General features: G+C 36.5%; 1 protein-coding gene across 1 annotated transcript in view; it reads left to right on the top strand.

Moving 5' to 3' along the window:
• The window catches only part of LOC146315503 (VPS10 domain-containing receptor SorCS1-like), a 77,180-nt gene that overhangs the window by 22,295 nt on the left and 40,871 nt on the right, over positions 1-14,014 (top strand). The window contains exons 2-5 of the mRNA XM_084735743.1: positions 3,467-3,534; positions 5,240-5,339; positions 5,550-5,708; positions 7,884-7,957. Coding sequence (XP_084591869.1) covers positions 3,467-3,534; positions 5,240-5,339; positions 5,550-5,708; positions 7,884-7,957 — 401 coding nt within the window. The remainder of the gene's footprint in view (positions 1-3,466; positions 3,535-5,239; positions 5,340-5,549; positions 5,709-7,883; positions 7,958-14,014) is intronic.

The following is a 14,014-nucleotide window of genomic DNA, read 5'->3' as shown; positions in this document are numbered from 1 at the left end:
GAAAGATATGCTAATACATATGGCATTACTATTTAAATTCAAAGGGTAGGTTATGTAATCATTAAAAGAAGAGTGTTTGTCCAGCAGTTTCACATACCAATTTCAAGGCTGATATGACTGACATCCTGAACTTCAAACACCTGTTTCGCACTGAAATATCTACAAAGTGAATATTCTATCACTGTATTGATGCGTTAACTGCAGCCATGGAGTTGACCTCACACTTTCAACATCCCTCAGAACAAAGGAAACTTTTCCAACCAGCAGTAAGGTGGATGCAAATTACATCTGACTGAAATCCTGGATCGCTCCCAAGTAAATGCATAAAGTTAATTGCCATACAGAATGGGGGGATATATTTCGTCCTAATTTTCAGACTGCTGCAGGTTGTTTTATTGTGTATGACAGTGTCCATGAGGGTATGACTTTTGGAAGGTATAAAGGCCATTTTATTGGAAGACCATAAATCTCTGCAAACCGGTCTGGACACTTGGTACCATAGTTATAACAAGCTACATGGATTATCTCTGAACTAGTGCTCATATAAAGGATTCATACATTCAGCACAAAGTAATGCCAAAGTCAGAGCTCCCTTAGTCAGCTTATTCACAGAGAGGGGAATAATCAGGAAATAAAGCTAAATTCATTGCCTCATTTACAGCAAGAGGCTCTTTAGAAACTTGTGGTGTGACAATGTGGTACATGATATAAGTTGTTACGTTTTCAAGGTTTTAAAAGTGTTTGGATTCTGGATAAAGTGCTAGAAATTGCTTGAAACTATAATTAAATTATTTTCATAATAAGTCAGTGACTGAGTAGTTCGCTCTCTAGATATAGAAATAAAATAAGTCAGTCTAATTGCTTTTGCCTTTTGCACAAAATGAAGACGGCTCTGCTTGAGCCTCACTTGCCACTCTGCATGAAAAATAATTTTGGCACTTTATAGCACAGTTACATCTTATTTTATGTGATGAAGAAACAGGTGTAATGTGCTGGAAAAGCTTGAAAATGCTTGAAAAGTGCTTGAATTTGACTTTGGAAAAGGTGTGATATTCACTATAAATAAACTAGCATAGGAGATTGTAGGACATGTAAGAGCTTTTAGTACAAAAATGATTGAATAGTTAATGTTAGTGCTGAAATAATTAGTCAATTAAATAGTGAATTGACAGAGAATCAACAATAATTCCAGTAACTGTTGAGCAATATGTTATTTTTTAAGGGAAAATAGGAAACATGATCTGTTTCTGTCTTCTCATTTGTGATGATTTTCTGCTCTTTTGTGATTTATATCATTGTAAATAGAACATCTTTTGGTTTTGGACTTTTGGTTGGACAAAACAAGACATTTAATGCTTTTAGCTCACTGGGAAACTATGTTAAGAATTTTCCAAAAATATATCACTGAGAACAGAAGAATTAGTTGCAACCCTAGTAAATAAACTGTTCATCAGGCTTATTCATTTACTTTTTTAGGGCCAGATTTGAAAAAAGTAAAGTACCAAAGGACCAGACATTAACATTTCCTATGCTTGATCTATAAAGTTAAGAATTTAAATGTGTAAAACAATGCAACTTTTTGTCTGTTTTTTTTCCCTCCACTTTATTAATTTTTACAACTGGAAGAGAAACATTATGTACAAAAGTTAAAACAAAAAACATTGCACCTTATCCTAAATTAGAAGTAGCTTGTTGTTTTAATAAACACAATGTTGTATTTAATATGTTGTTTCATTCAGTTTGACTCTCCTCAATTCTTTCTGCTTAAACAGCCTGAGTTAAAATGTTTTAGAATAAGAAGTGTCTCTATGTTTGATAACAACATATATAACCAATGAATGAGCTAATTAGTCTCTCACATTAAGAAGAAGAAATTATTTATTTGTACTTTTTTCTATACTTATAAATAATTGAAGGGCCAGATTAAGGTCGGTAAAGGGCCAGATTCGGCCCACGTGCCGTCAGTTGAGTGGGTCCACTGTACATAACAGAGTTAAAAGTTAGGAAGCTTACATAATAACAAAAGTTTCTGTAGCAACAAATGAGAAGATTCTTTATTACATTTGATTAGCTTTTGTGATTCTGTTTATTGATACAAGGATTAGCATCAGTTAAGAGCATCAGACAGCGAGGAGCCTGTATTTGGGATTCAGTGCATAATAGAATGATGTCTCATAATCAGAGTTACAGTTATTTTTTTAATTTGTGGTGCTGCTCCAGTAAAGTTTATCAGCAGACAGTTCGTATTGACTAATTTTGCTTTAAAAAACCTGGGACACTGTTGTTCTTGAAATAGTTATTACAGCTAAATTCTGGTGTCGACTGAGCGTAAGTGACCTTGAGGAGCCTCGTGCATGTGTGCGCCGCGTGCTTTTGTCACAGTTCTGTTCCCGTGAACCAATTAGTTTCAAGAGGTGTTGGGCTTTTATCTTGCAGAGATGAGGACGACTGACTTGTTTGATTTGAGCAAAAGTCTTCGCGAGGAGAGCAAGGTTTTAAAAAGTTCAGATTCCTTGTTTACATGATGGAGTTGTTACTTGTTATAGGGAATGTTACCCCAAACGCTCATAACACTCGATAATTAGAAGATAGCTATGAAAAGGATGCCCAGAGAGGCGTCCCAAGAGAGCGATATAATCTGCAGATTTTATGATTGCACAGTGCAGGCCAGACATCGCTTGAGTGATTAATTTGCGTAAAGGGCGAAGGACACAATGTGAACACCAGTTTTTGTGTAAAGGACTGTTGAGATTGACTCATGACTCATTTTGGATGGAAGTTATTATAATAATTGCAGTTTTTCCTCATATTATTGCCTCGCTGAGAAAAAAGGAAATGTCAAGTTAAATGTATGTAAATATGACTTCATGCATCGGTAATTACATGCATATACAAACACGCAGGCTTTGATTTAGGCTGCTGAAACAAATAGAAATGTCCACAGTGAGATATTCATTAATATTTGAGTTAATTTACAAGACATCTTGAAGTCTACAGCTTTTATGTATAAGTGGAGGCCTGTGTATTAGCCTAAACCATATAAAGCACATATTTTTTATGATCCTCGTCAAAAGGATTGTCCTTGATGTTTACGAGGCCTGTCTTTCTATGCCTGCAATCAATCTTAGTGTAGAATTATTTATTTATTTAGCCTTAGTTTACCAATGGTAGCAGTTGCTGGTAGTCCACTGGGTCTTAAAAACCATTAAAGCATGCATGTGATCAGCTGATCCTCAGGGAATATGCACAAGGTTTAAAGCTTTATACCACAAACAGGGCAGTGGGTTGACGTGCTGTGACAGTTTTGTTTGGTTTTTAATAAAGCCGTGGCTGTCAGGGAGTTTAAAAGACATTTGTGTGGACGGCTCCGCTCTTTTGTTTCACTGTGTGACATGTTATTGCTGCCGTTTCAAAAATGATGATACACTCACTTGGAAGCCAGTAATCTGTTTGATCTGTTTTGTAGGTGATCCTCATGTTGACAAAGTACTACGACTTCAACTCTGGCAGAGTAACAGAGAGTTCTTTATGGAGGTAAGATCTTCTGTCTGCTTTTACTTTACATATAAAAGATGCAGCTAAACAAATAGATATGTAATTTGTTTTATATTTGTATTTCATTTGTAATGCAATGACATAACTCGCATCTTTCAGGTCCTGGATCCTCATCACCAGATCAAGAAACATAGTTAACATTGTTTTATCTGCTTCATGATGTTTCCTAATTCTATGAAAATTGCTTATTAACATGATTTTTAATTGATTGATTCAGAAATCCATGACAGAAAAGGACTTTTGTTTGAGGTCTCAGAGATCCTAGCTGTAAAACACTCTGAAATATGACACAAATACGTTTATTTCCAAAACTCTTAACAGGAGGTTAAGCCTTTCTGCTGTTTAATTAAAGTGGCTACAAGGAGCTTGCATCAGCATTGTGGGCAAAAACAGCAGTGATTCCACTGCTACAGCCACAAAATATAACTTTTCTTCTATTAAAGCTGACAAGAACATTCATATTTTGTTGAACAGAAAATCTCCTTATTTCTTTTTAACTGGCTACTCACTGTAACTTTACCTGGAAAAATGTAATATAGCAGCTATAATCAGTTTTTTTTATTTTCAAAAAATGTTTCAAATGCCAATGTAAAAAGGTCTTTATAACCAGCAGACAGACACAGTTAGCGACTAGCTGGTGGACACAGTGGAGCTTTTAGCAGCTACAGTTCCAGATATTACTCTCAGGAATCGGTGGAGACCAAAACAGAGATAAAAGAGTAAATATTTGACTTGCATTCATCAAAAACACAACTCCAAATGGATGATAATGCTGCTCCGTAACTGCTGGGTGTGTAAATAAGCAACTGTTTGCTAACAAGTTCATCACATCACATCATAAATGTGATGTAATGTTAACACAGTTTTATTGAGCAAACCCAGTTTCCAAGGGAATGGTTACCACAGAAATACTTTTCTACATATTGGGTTTTAATAAGGTCATCCAAAAAAAAAAAATATGTGAAGGAAAAAATGAGGTTGATTATTATTGCTTTTACACATACAGCACTGGGGTCTGTGTGGGACTCCAAACTGTGAGGAAGTAAAGCCAATATCATCAATACACAAGGGATAAATAATGAATAATGAATACATATTTCCCAAATGCTCTTAACACAAAACAAAATCATAAAAAGAATGTCTTTTTTATTCTGTGCAGTAAAAACATTTCATGGCTGCTTATTCCTGAAATGTACCAAGCAGCTGAGACCAATATCTACTTTAGTGGCAATGACTGGCATTCAGAATGAACTCAGCAGAGCAGTGCCACTTTTAGAGGACTGTCGGTAGTTTTGAGTGTATCTCTGGTTTTGTATCAAAAAGCCAATTGTTGAGCTTTTCTTCAGCCAACAAGCAAATATGCCCTCCAATCCTCTGCTTGAGTTATAAAACCTGAAAATCACAAACATTAAAATTACATTCTTAGCCCAAAGCATCAATATTAATAATAGTAATAATATCTCATCCCCTCGCCATGCATGCCACACAGGATGTTCCTGTTTATTTTGATAATTAAAAAAATCTCCATTCATCTAGCAAATTGCTTCATGACTTCTGCTGTTGCAATTTTCTGCTTGCCTGATATGCTTAATGATACCATCAGCATCTTAACTAGTAGGTGTTACTCCATTCTCCTTTGCTTCCCACCACAACCTATTTACTTCATCCTATAATTGAATTTTAGGTCAACTGATTATGGGACCACGTACGAGAAACTTAACGAGAAAGTCGGGCCAAAAGTCATCCTGAGCTACTTGTATGTGAGTCCGAATAACAAAAGGAAGGTAGGTCTCCACATGGCTGTTATAAAAACCATCCTGCCAGTATTGAATAGATCTGTCAGTTATTCTGTGTAACTCCACCATACAGCAGCCCGCTGGAGCTTGCACCCTGCGTCTGTTCCAAGCATTGCACAAGCACATTTAAGCCCTGTGGAATTGACGCTGTCAAGGTGGGCCGCTGAATCCCCCGTCTCCGTTCTTGTCTCGTCTCAGATCATGTTGCTAACGGACCCGGAGGTGGAGAGCAGCCTGCTCATTAGCCTTGACGAGGGGGCGTCCTATCAGAAACACAGCTTAGCCTTTGATATCCTCAGCCTGCTTTTTCACCCCGAGCAGGAGGACTGGATCCTGGCTTACAGCCACGACCAAAAGGTAACATGTAGCTGTCAGATGGCATGAAGTAGCTGGAATGAAAATTGAAAATGTGACAGGAAAAAATAGAGCATGGGCTGTTGTGTATGGGCTACTTGCTGTTTATTCTGCTCTCGTTAGCTTGGAGTGAGTATTCTGCCAGATTACACATCATAAGAGCATTGGGATATAACAAATTTAGGCTGGGTTTCATCAAGAAGGATTAACTTTTAAAAACGATTAAATCATGGTTTAACTTTGAATTATGTTGCACCAAACTAGCATGCAATAAAGCAAGATTCAATTTAAACCTCTCTCTAAAACTCAGTTTAGCTTTTACACTAGAACTAGATCAAATTTAAACAATTTTAAACTCAAGTGTAAACTGATTCAGTTTTAAGATAATTCTCTTCTTTCTTTCACTCCAGTTGATAACTTGACCAACAGGTTTTTCTAAAAGCAGGAGAAATTAGAGTTTCTTTGCCAAGCCATTATGAGAAAGATAACTAACTGGAAAACTTGGAAAATGTAGATCAGCGTTTCCTAAAGCACAAGATGACATCCCAAGAAACCAGAAAATATTCAAACTTAACTTAATCAATTAATAATTGAATATTAGATCAATTGCTGCAGTTGCAAGAATACAGAGCAGCTGAAAGTCAACGGTTTTCCACGCTCTTTTATACTTACTATTTAGGTCCTGACAACGCTCAGATTTATTTATTTATTTATTGATCTGTTCATTCATTTATTCACTCATATATTTTAATTTGGGTAAGCAAGCATCTCCATATTGATTTAACTATTTAATTTCAGTTTACTTCGCTGGCTTACCAAACTGAGATTAAGCCTCTGTTAATTTGGATTCACTCATTTTAAACCTAGTGATTAGAAGTAATCTCAGATTAAATCGATCTTTGTCGGTGCAATCCAGTCTAATGTCTATAAAACTAGTTTGTTGTCATGGTCAAAAGCATTCATTTTGATAATAGCGACTAGCTTTCAGGACGCAGTCTTCATGAGAAGAGACATTTGCCACTTAAAGCAAGGCTGCAGTTGCCAGAGACAGAGGCAGCTGATCACCTGCTCCCGTAAACAAGTCATAAGGTCTGTCCACACACTCTAACTCTGAATGGATGTGTCCTCGACAGGGGAAAGTTAACAAGGGAGACACGCCCAAACAATTTTCAAGCTCACACACAGACTTGCACAATACACACACAATTGCAAAACATAAACACACACCCACCATTATTCTGTGTGAGAACCCTGCTGTCTGCTTTACTCAACACTACAGACATCAAACTCGGCCTCCCCAGCTTGCTATTGGAAGAGTTGATTTTCGGAGAGAAAAACAGTCAAGGTCTGAGAAGTGAGATAAATGGTGCAGGGGGGAAGATGAAAGCTTAGTTGAGAGCCATCGATGGGTCAAAATAAAGATGCTCTTGAGAAGTTTGCCTTCGGGTCATTCTGTACATCTCTGTAAAGCTAAATTTCATCAGTTTTTCTCCTTTTATCATTGCTGAAATTAATCTTTGCTTGGTTTCATTTTTACATCTATCGATCGCCTGTCATGTCTTTAAAAAGTTTAAAGCTCTTGGATAAGTCAAAATGATGTTGCTTATCCTTGTAAAGCTGCAAGCTTAAAATGCTTTTTGCTCGATCATTATTGCAGGATGACAGGCCGTCTGAATGCCTGGACACAAGTCCAGCTTTGCAATAAAGAGGCGCCTAATGGCTTTACAGGAAAAAAAAGATTACAATGACAGCTAAACGAGTGATTTTTTAATGCCAATTAGGCTGAAATCCCACTGAGTTATTGTAAGAAGGAGACACTTGATTTTAATTTATATGTCATCCCTTCTGTCCTTTCCAAGGAATCACAATTAATAATCTTAACTATTCTTTATATTTTCTTTTTTATATGAAAAACAATATCACAGTATCTTCACAGTATCATTTAGTTTTACAGCAGCTGATGGATTTTCTCATCACTGTTGCATTTTCACATAAAGTATGCACTCAGTAGTGCAATATTCAAAACAACATCACCATACTGATGCCACAAAAGCTACAAATGTGACAGCTGCTTGATAACACGGTTGGACATAAATCAGGAAATAATTCTCTTGGATATTCTGACTTATTCTTTCTACTGTAACTCATTTGGTTAATGCATTCCTCTCATTTTTCCAGCTCTATGTCTCTGTTGAATTTGGGAGGAGATGGCAGCTTGTGCATGACAGCGTCGTCCCCAACAGATTCTACTGGTGAGATCAACAATCAGTCATTTGCAGAGGACTTGTCTGTCTAGGAGAGAAAATGCTGCAATATTGCTGCATATTTTGATGTGCTCAAAGAACACTATGAATAATAGACAAGCACTGAACAATTATACATTAATAAATTAAATTGTGTGCATTTTTTAGCATTCTGTTCCCAGCTGTGGTACAGTGGGGGAAATGCCTTCACTGTACATATTTACAAATATGTTGGGTGTTTTTTGCTGGAAGTACTTGCAAGTTTTACTGATGTGGTAGATGCATGATTAAACAGTTACCAGAGTTGTGACTCATACTGCAAAATCAGTCGGCAGCTCATTTAGACTAATATTAACTCAAATATGAAAATCACTGAGTCAGATTTTAAGCAGTTCACAAGTCTGGTACAGTAAAAGGCTCAAGTGTAATTTTAAGAAAAGTTACATTTGTTATTACAGTCGGTGGTAGAGGAAGTACTCATCCTATTTACTTAGAGTCTCTGTAAAGGAAAAAGGGAGCTTTTTTTCTAAACACATTATCCATGTTAGAAAGCAGAAATGTGTGAAAACTCTGAGAACTATGTACTACTGGATCGTGGACTGTAGACTGTTATTTACAATTTCTGTGTTCAAGAGTTTTTTTTTTTTTTTGAGAGGCCATGAAACATGGCTCTGTGACATACCAGAGTCAGACATACCCCCAGCTCACTTCAGCTCCAATAACTCGACACAGAAGAAAAAATACCACCCTGTCACTGTCCTCTGGCTCTGGTGGCTCAAACACGTCTGGACATGTCCGGTAAAGCTGCTAGACAGAGCGTCTGTGTTTCAGGTGGTTTTCAGGTCACAGTGGTGTTTTACGCTGAGACAGTGGAGCAGACATGTCCCCGGTGTTTCAGAGCAGAGAAAACGGCCAATATTTTCTTGACTGTGAGACCTAGCGATTTTTCAGTCATTAAAAGTTGGCTGGGGTTTAATTACACATGTCTCTGTGGTGTGACAAACTCAAAAAATACATTTATTGTTGCTTTACAGTATCATAAAGTAAAGCAGAAATAAAACAGTGTAAAAGTACTTGATTACAAGTATTAGTCCTGTATTTCAAAGTTTACCTAAATGCAAGTATATACATGTTATTGCTAAAATATAGTAGTACTTGGCCCCTTATACTGAAAAACGATCATATTAGATTGTTAATACAAATTCAGTGGTAACACTTTATGATAAGGGTGCATATATTATCATGAATTTATACACAACTTCATGCATGAAAAAGCATGAATTCATTCATGTAGTGCTCCGTATATTATCAGGAATGTACAAGAATTAACAGTATTTCAAACATGACTTATTTTAAAAAATATATACTTTTGTAAAAATATTTTTCAGGCTTTTCTGTGATAGAACAACCACAGACAGACAGGAACGGGATGGTGGTTAAGGGTTGAGCTGGACGCAGTTTTAACTATTTTATGTATAGTTTGGGACTAGGTTTACAACTTAGGGGTCACAAAGTATTCCTGAGGAGGTCCTGAGATGATAAATGCACAAAATTGTTGTAATTTAAATGTAATAACTAAGAGATCAGAGAAATGTTATTGAGTAAAAGTACAATAATTCCTATGAGGGGTTTGGAGTACAACTATAAAGTAGCATGAGATGAAAATACCCAAGTAAAGTGCAAAAACCTGGACTTAAGTACAGTAATTGAGCAAATGCTGTATACTTAGTTACTGTCCATGACTGATTACAGTCACGGTGAAAAAGAGCAAATGAAATACAGTACACATTTTAATCCCATTGTTTTTATTATTGAGTTCCAAACCAAGGTTTCTAGGAGGGCAGATCTTGATAAATAATGTGTGACTTCTTTATTTTTTTAGATTAAGTACGGAGGGTCTGCTTTACACGTACTGATTAATATTTGAACCCTTAAACTCAGTTTGCTCATGAAATATTGTTGAGATAGTGTTGGATACCACTGTGTATTACGAATCCAATCATATCAAAATATTGTCCATCAGTTTTTCATATATTTGTATGATACCTGATGTGGAGTACATTGCACAGAGTCAGGCCTGATGATGTCGCACAGAGCCTCTGGGTGTCTCTTTGACTGTTTTAGTGTTATTAGCTGTTGGGTGCTGCTGGTGCAGAGATTATAGCCCAGGATAAATGTTTAATTTATCATGTTTTTATAGTTGTTGGCTACAAAACCGCTTTCACACATAGAAGTAAAAAAAAAAAAAAAAAGCAGAACCACAGATTAATCAAGGAGGTTGCAGTGACCTGCAGTACGTTTTTTTTTGGGGGGGGGGGAAATACAATGACCCAACACCATTACACTAAATAAAAATCAGCTTTAGGAAAGAGGTGATGACTATGCAGATATTAGAGGAAACAAAGACTATCTCTTGTTTAATGTTGTTTAATGAGGCTGACATTCTTATCCTCAAAGGGAAGGTGAATGTATGACACTCATTTCCTTTTGGGATTGAGGAGTAATCTATAACTATATGCATCTTCAGTACTGGCTAATTTATTTTTCCTAATGTATGCAGAAACTGTGATAAACAGTTTGCATGAAGCCTGAAACATCTGCAAAACCTAAAATCACCGCATGAAGGAAATACATAGTCATGTCATTATCATACACATTTCCAACCTACATGGACTTGCATCAAATGCACAATCGCAGTGATGACCTCGTAGATATAATATTAAATTACAAACAGGGCTGCAACTTAATTAATCATTTGTGAAATGTGAAAAATGCTCATCACAGTTTCCCAGAACCCCAAGTGATGTCTTTGAATTGCACAGTGGACAGTTTTGTCCAACTAAGAACAAAAGACTGTCAAAAATGACAAATAGAAACAGCAGATTCTTTCATTCAAGAAGCCGGAACCAACAGACGGTTGATATTTTTGCTTGAAAAATTACTGAAACAATTGGCAATGTTCAGAATAGTTATCGACTACCCGATTCAGCTAATCGTTGCAGCTCTAATTAAAAAGAACTTTGTCTTATGTCCTAAGCTTTACAAAACCGGACACAAAAAACCCGTCCAACTTGTGTTTTTAGAATCGTCCATGCAGACCTCACCAGAAATGAAGGACAGATTACTAAAAAGAGAAGCCCCTAAGTCATTATGTAATGAGCAGTAAAACTCACCTAAATCACATAACAAACACAGCCTTTTCTCTTCAGGGAAACAATTAAATCTGTTTCTGTAGCTAATGGTGATGTACCGAAGTTCAGCTGTGCACAAAGAGAGAGCTTCAACTTTTAGTTAAACTCCGCTTCACATAAAGCTCTACCCTGTAGAGAATATGTTTGTAATTTAGGTTTGTGCCAAACATCAAAAGAGCATCTTTCCTGGTACATCAGGAACAATTTGCACGGAACATCATGAATATTATACTGTAACTTGTTTTGAAAAATAGAAAGTAAATTAATGATACCAAATAAAGATTTCACCTCACAAACCTATGGATGCAGAGTTTTAAATTAAAGATTAAAGGGATGATTAGTGTTATTTGAAGTGGGGTTGTGTGAGGTAATTATTGAAAGAATATTTCCACCATTTTACCTTGCTGTCAGTCTTTTCTGATGGGAAACCTTTGTTATATAAGCCAAGTATCGCTCTCTCTCCAAACCAACCAAATTCAAAATAATCAATCAATAATTTTACCTCTCAGAACACAGGAATTGCTAGTCTACCATTGCCTCAATCTGTTAGTTTGTTTGTGTTATTGTCTGACTTTTGTGAATCCTAATTATCATTTTGAAACACCAAAGTCACACACACACACACACATGCACACACACACATGCAAAACAGATCAAAGCAGCAGTGTTCAATGAGAACTGATTTTGCCCATAGAGTTTGGCTGGTTTTGGAGAAAGTGATATTTGGCTGATGTAACAGTGGTTTCCTGTCTGATGGCAAGGTAAAATGGTGAAAATATTCTCAATAGAGCTTACACTTGAACTGATATAGATTTTTTTTAGGTGGCTAGAATACCTTTTGTTGCTGACCCTGTCCACAGTAGTACATTGCTTGATTCTGCGCCGGTACGTCTCTCTGTTTCTCCAACCTGGGAGCATGCTAACAGGCCTCTACTGCAGCTAATATGCTGAATATTGATACATATCACGTACAACCTACTTCACATAATATGAACTACAGTTTTACAATATCATTAATATACCATACTGTATATTTCCAATCAATATTAACCATTTGAGTCAATATGCTAAATAAAGCCAGTGGTGTGTGATATTTCTTTAGCATCATCCTGAAGTTGGAGTGTTAGAAGATGATCAATCAAAGCACAGCTTTTGATGTTAAAATATCCTACTTTTGTCTTCGAGGAAAAAAGTCAGCCAAAACATGCCAGGAAAAGAAAAAAAATGCTCCCCACACCATCAGAGATCTGTTATGAAAGCAGTACTTTCATCTTACCCTGCACTACTCATCTAACAAAATCTGACAAACAGGATTTACAAAACATGTTAACATGCACCCTCACTAGGCGGACATAGTGCTATATGTTAGTTATAGGAGAACACAGTATAAGATCGCAGGGGTTTATTTAAGAGCAACGGCTGCTGTTCACTGATAGAATTGGATGAAGTATTTGACAGAAAGTCCATTAAAAGAGATGGAGCTGCGAGGCAATTACAGAGTGTTGAGGGAAGCAGGACGAGGCCTTTTATATTATAGTTCAGACACGGTATGGAAAATGAGAAGAAACCCATCTTCTGTCACAACAGCTGCTATTAATACAACAAGTGGTCACTCCTGTCGCTCTCCACTTAACCACTATCATGAAGAATCTCTGCTGAGAGTGAATGAAATGGCTTAGTACACCTTCGCCATAAAGTGCAGTGCAGGTCAAATGTCCATCAGGCCAGTGTTTATAGATAAGGTTGTTGTCTTATTGCTTCTGGGAGGACAGTAAAGATCACAGCTGCATCTCTTGTTCCCCTTAGTCCCAGATTCACAATGAAAATCTAATGTAAATGCAAAATATTGCACCTCTGATAACAGAGAAACAGAAGGTATTACTATGAGATAAATGAATTCATCGTGTGAACTGTTTTCTCAACTTTCTTTGTTTGTTTTGATTATTCACACGTACATACACTTTATCAAATATGCCCTGGGACAATAGCAAAATACCTGATAAAGTTTTCTGCCACTCTGCCTTGTAAATCAGTGGTTCTAAACCTGGGCGTCAAAACCTAGTGTCTGTAGATAAATCAGAGGGGTTGACAGTTTACGCAAGAAAAATATTTAGTTCTGTTACACAAAAATAAATATTATTTTCTCTAATGTTTGCTTCTTTTTCCATGCATAATTTCATTTTTACATTAGTGTGTGAAGTCCTTCCTATATGTTTTCAGTAACTAGCGATTTTCTAAATCAGACTTCATATTAAAACCATCGACTTAAATAAACATGGGTGACGTGCTCCACCTCCTCCCACTGTACAAAAACTGACTCAACGACTCAGTTAGGAGCAGAGCTCAGCTGTCAGTCATGGCAGAAAAATGAAAATGTGAACATATGCCTGATAAGAATTACCTAAAATAACAGCAATCATGTTTGAGAAAAAAAATACTGGTCTGTTCACTTATTAAACTAGCTAGTATGCCATTTATATATAGGGGACTGGCCAATGGTCTGACAGCCCATTGTTCCGAAACATATCCACTGGCTAAAAGCCCTTTAGTCCAACAAAATCAAAAATTTTTCATACTAATTATTGAGAGATAGTGAGATAGCTAAACAACAGCTTGCACTTAAGTAGTGGGTGTGAATCTCTCTATGTAAAATCTGGTTTGTGTTGTGCCCCCCACTTTTATTTATTTATTTTGATGTAAGTTTTATCCTATGAAGAACTAGTGTAGTCACCTCACTGAGATGGAAGGGGTTTTAGAAGAGCTCTACAGAAATAAAATACAACAATTAAAATTCTAATTAAATAATTTGAGAAGGATAAAACCATCCGGTTAGGAAAATTATAATTAAAAGTACAACTCCGTAAACTTTGATGAC

Source organism: Lutjanus erythropterus, chromosome 14 (genome assembly GCF_056507025.1).
Source record: "Lutjanus erythropterus isolate fLutEry1 chromosome 14, fLutEry1.hap2, whole genome shotgun sequence".
Taxonomy (NCBI): Eukaryota; Metazoa; Chordata; class Actinopteri; order Lutjaniformes; family Lutjanidae; genus Lutjanus; species Lutjanus erythropterus.
Note: the sequence above shows the minus strand (reverse complement) of the source record. Positions and strands in the feature narration are given on the sequence as shown.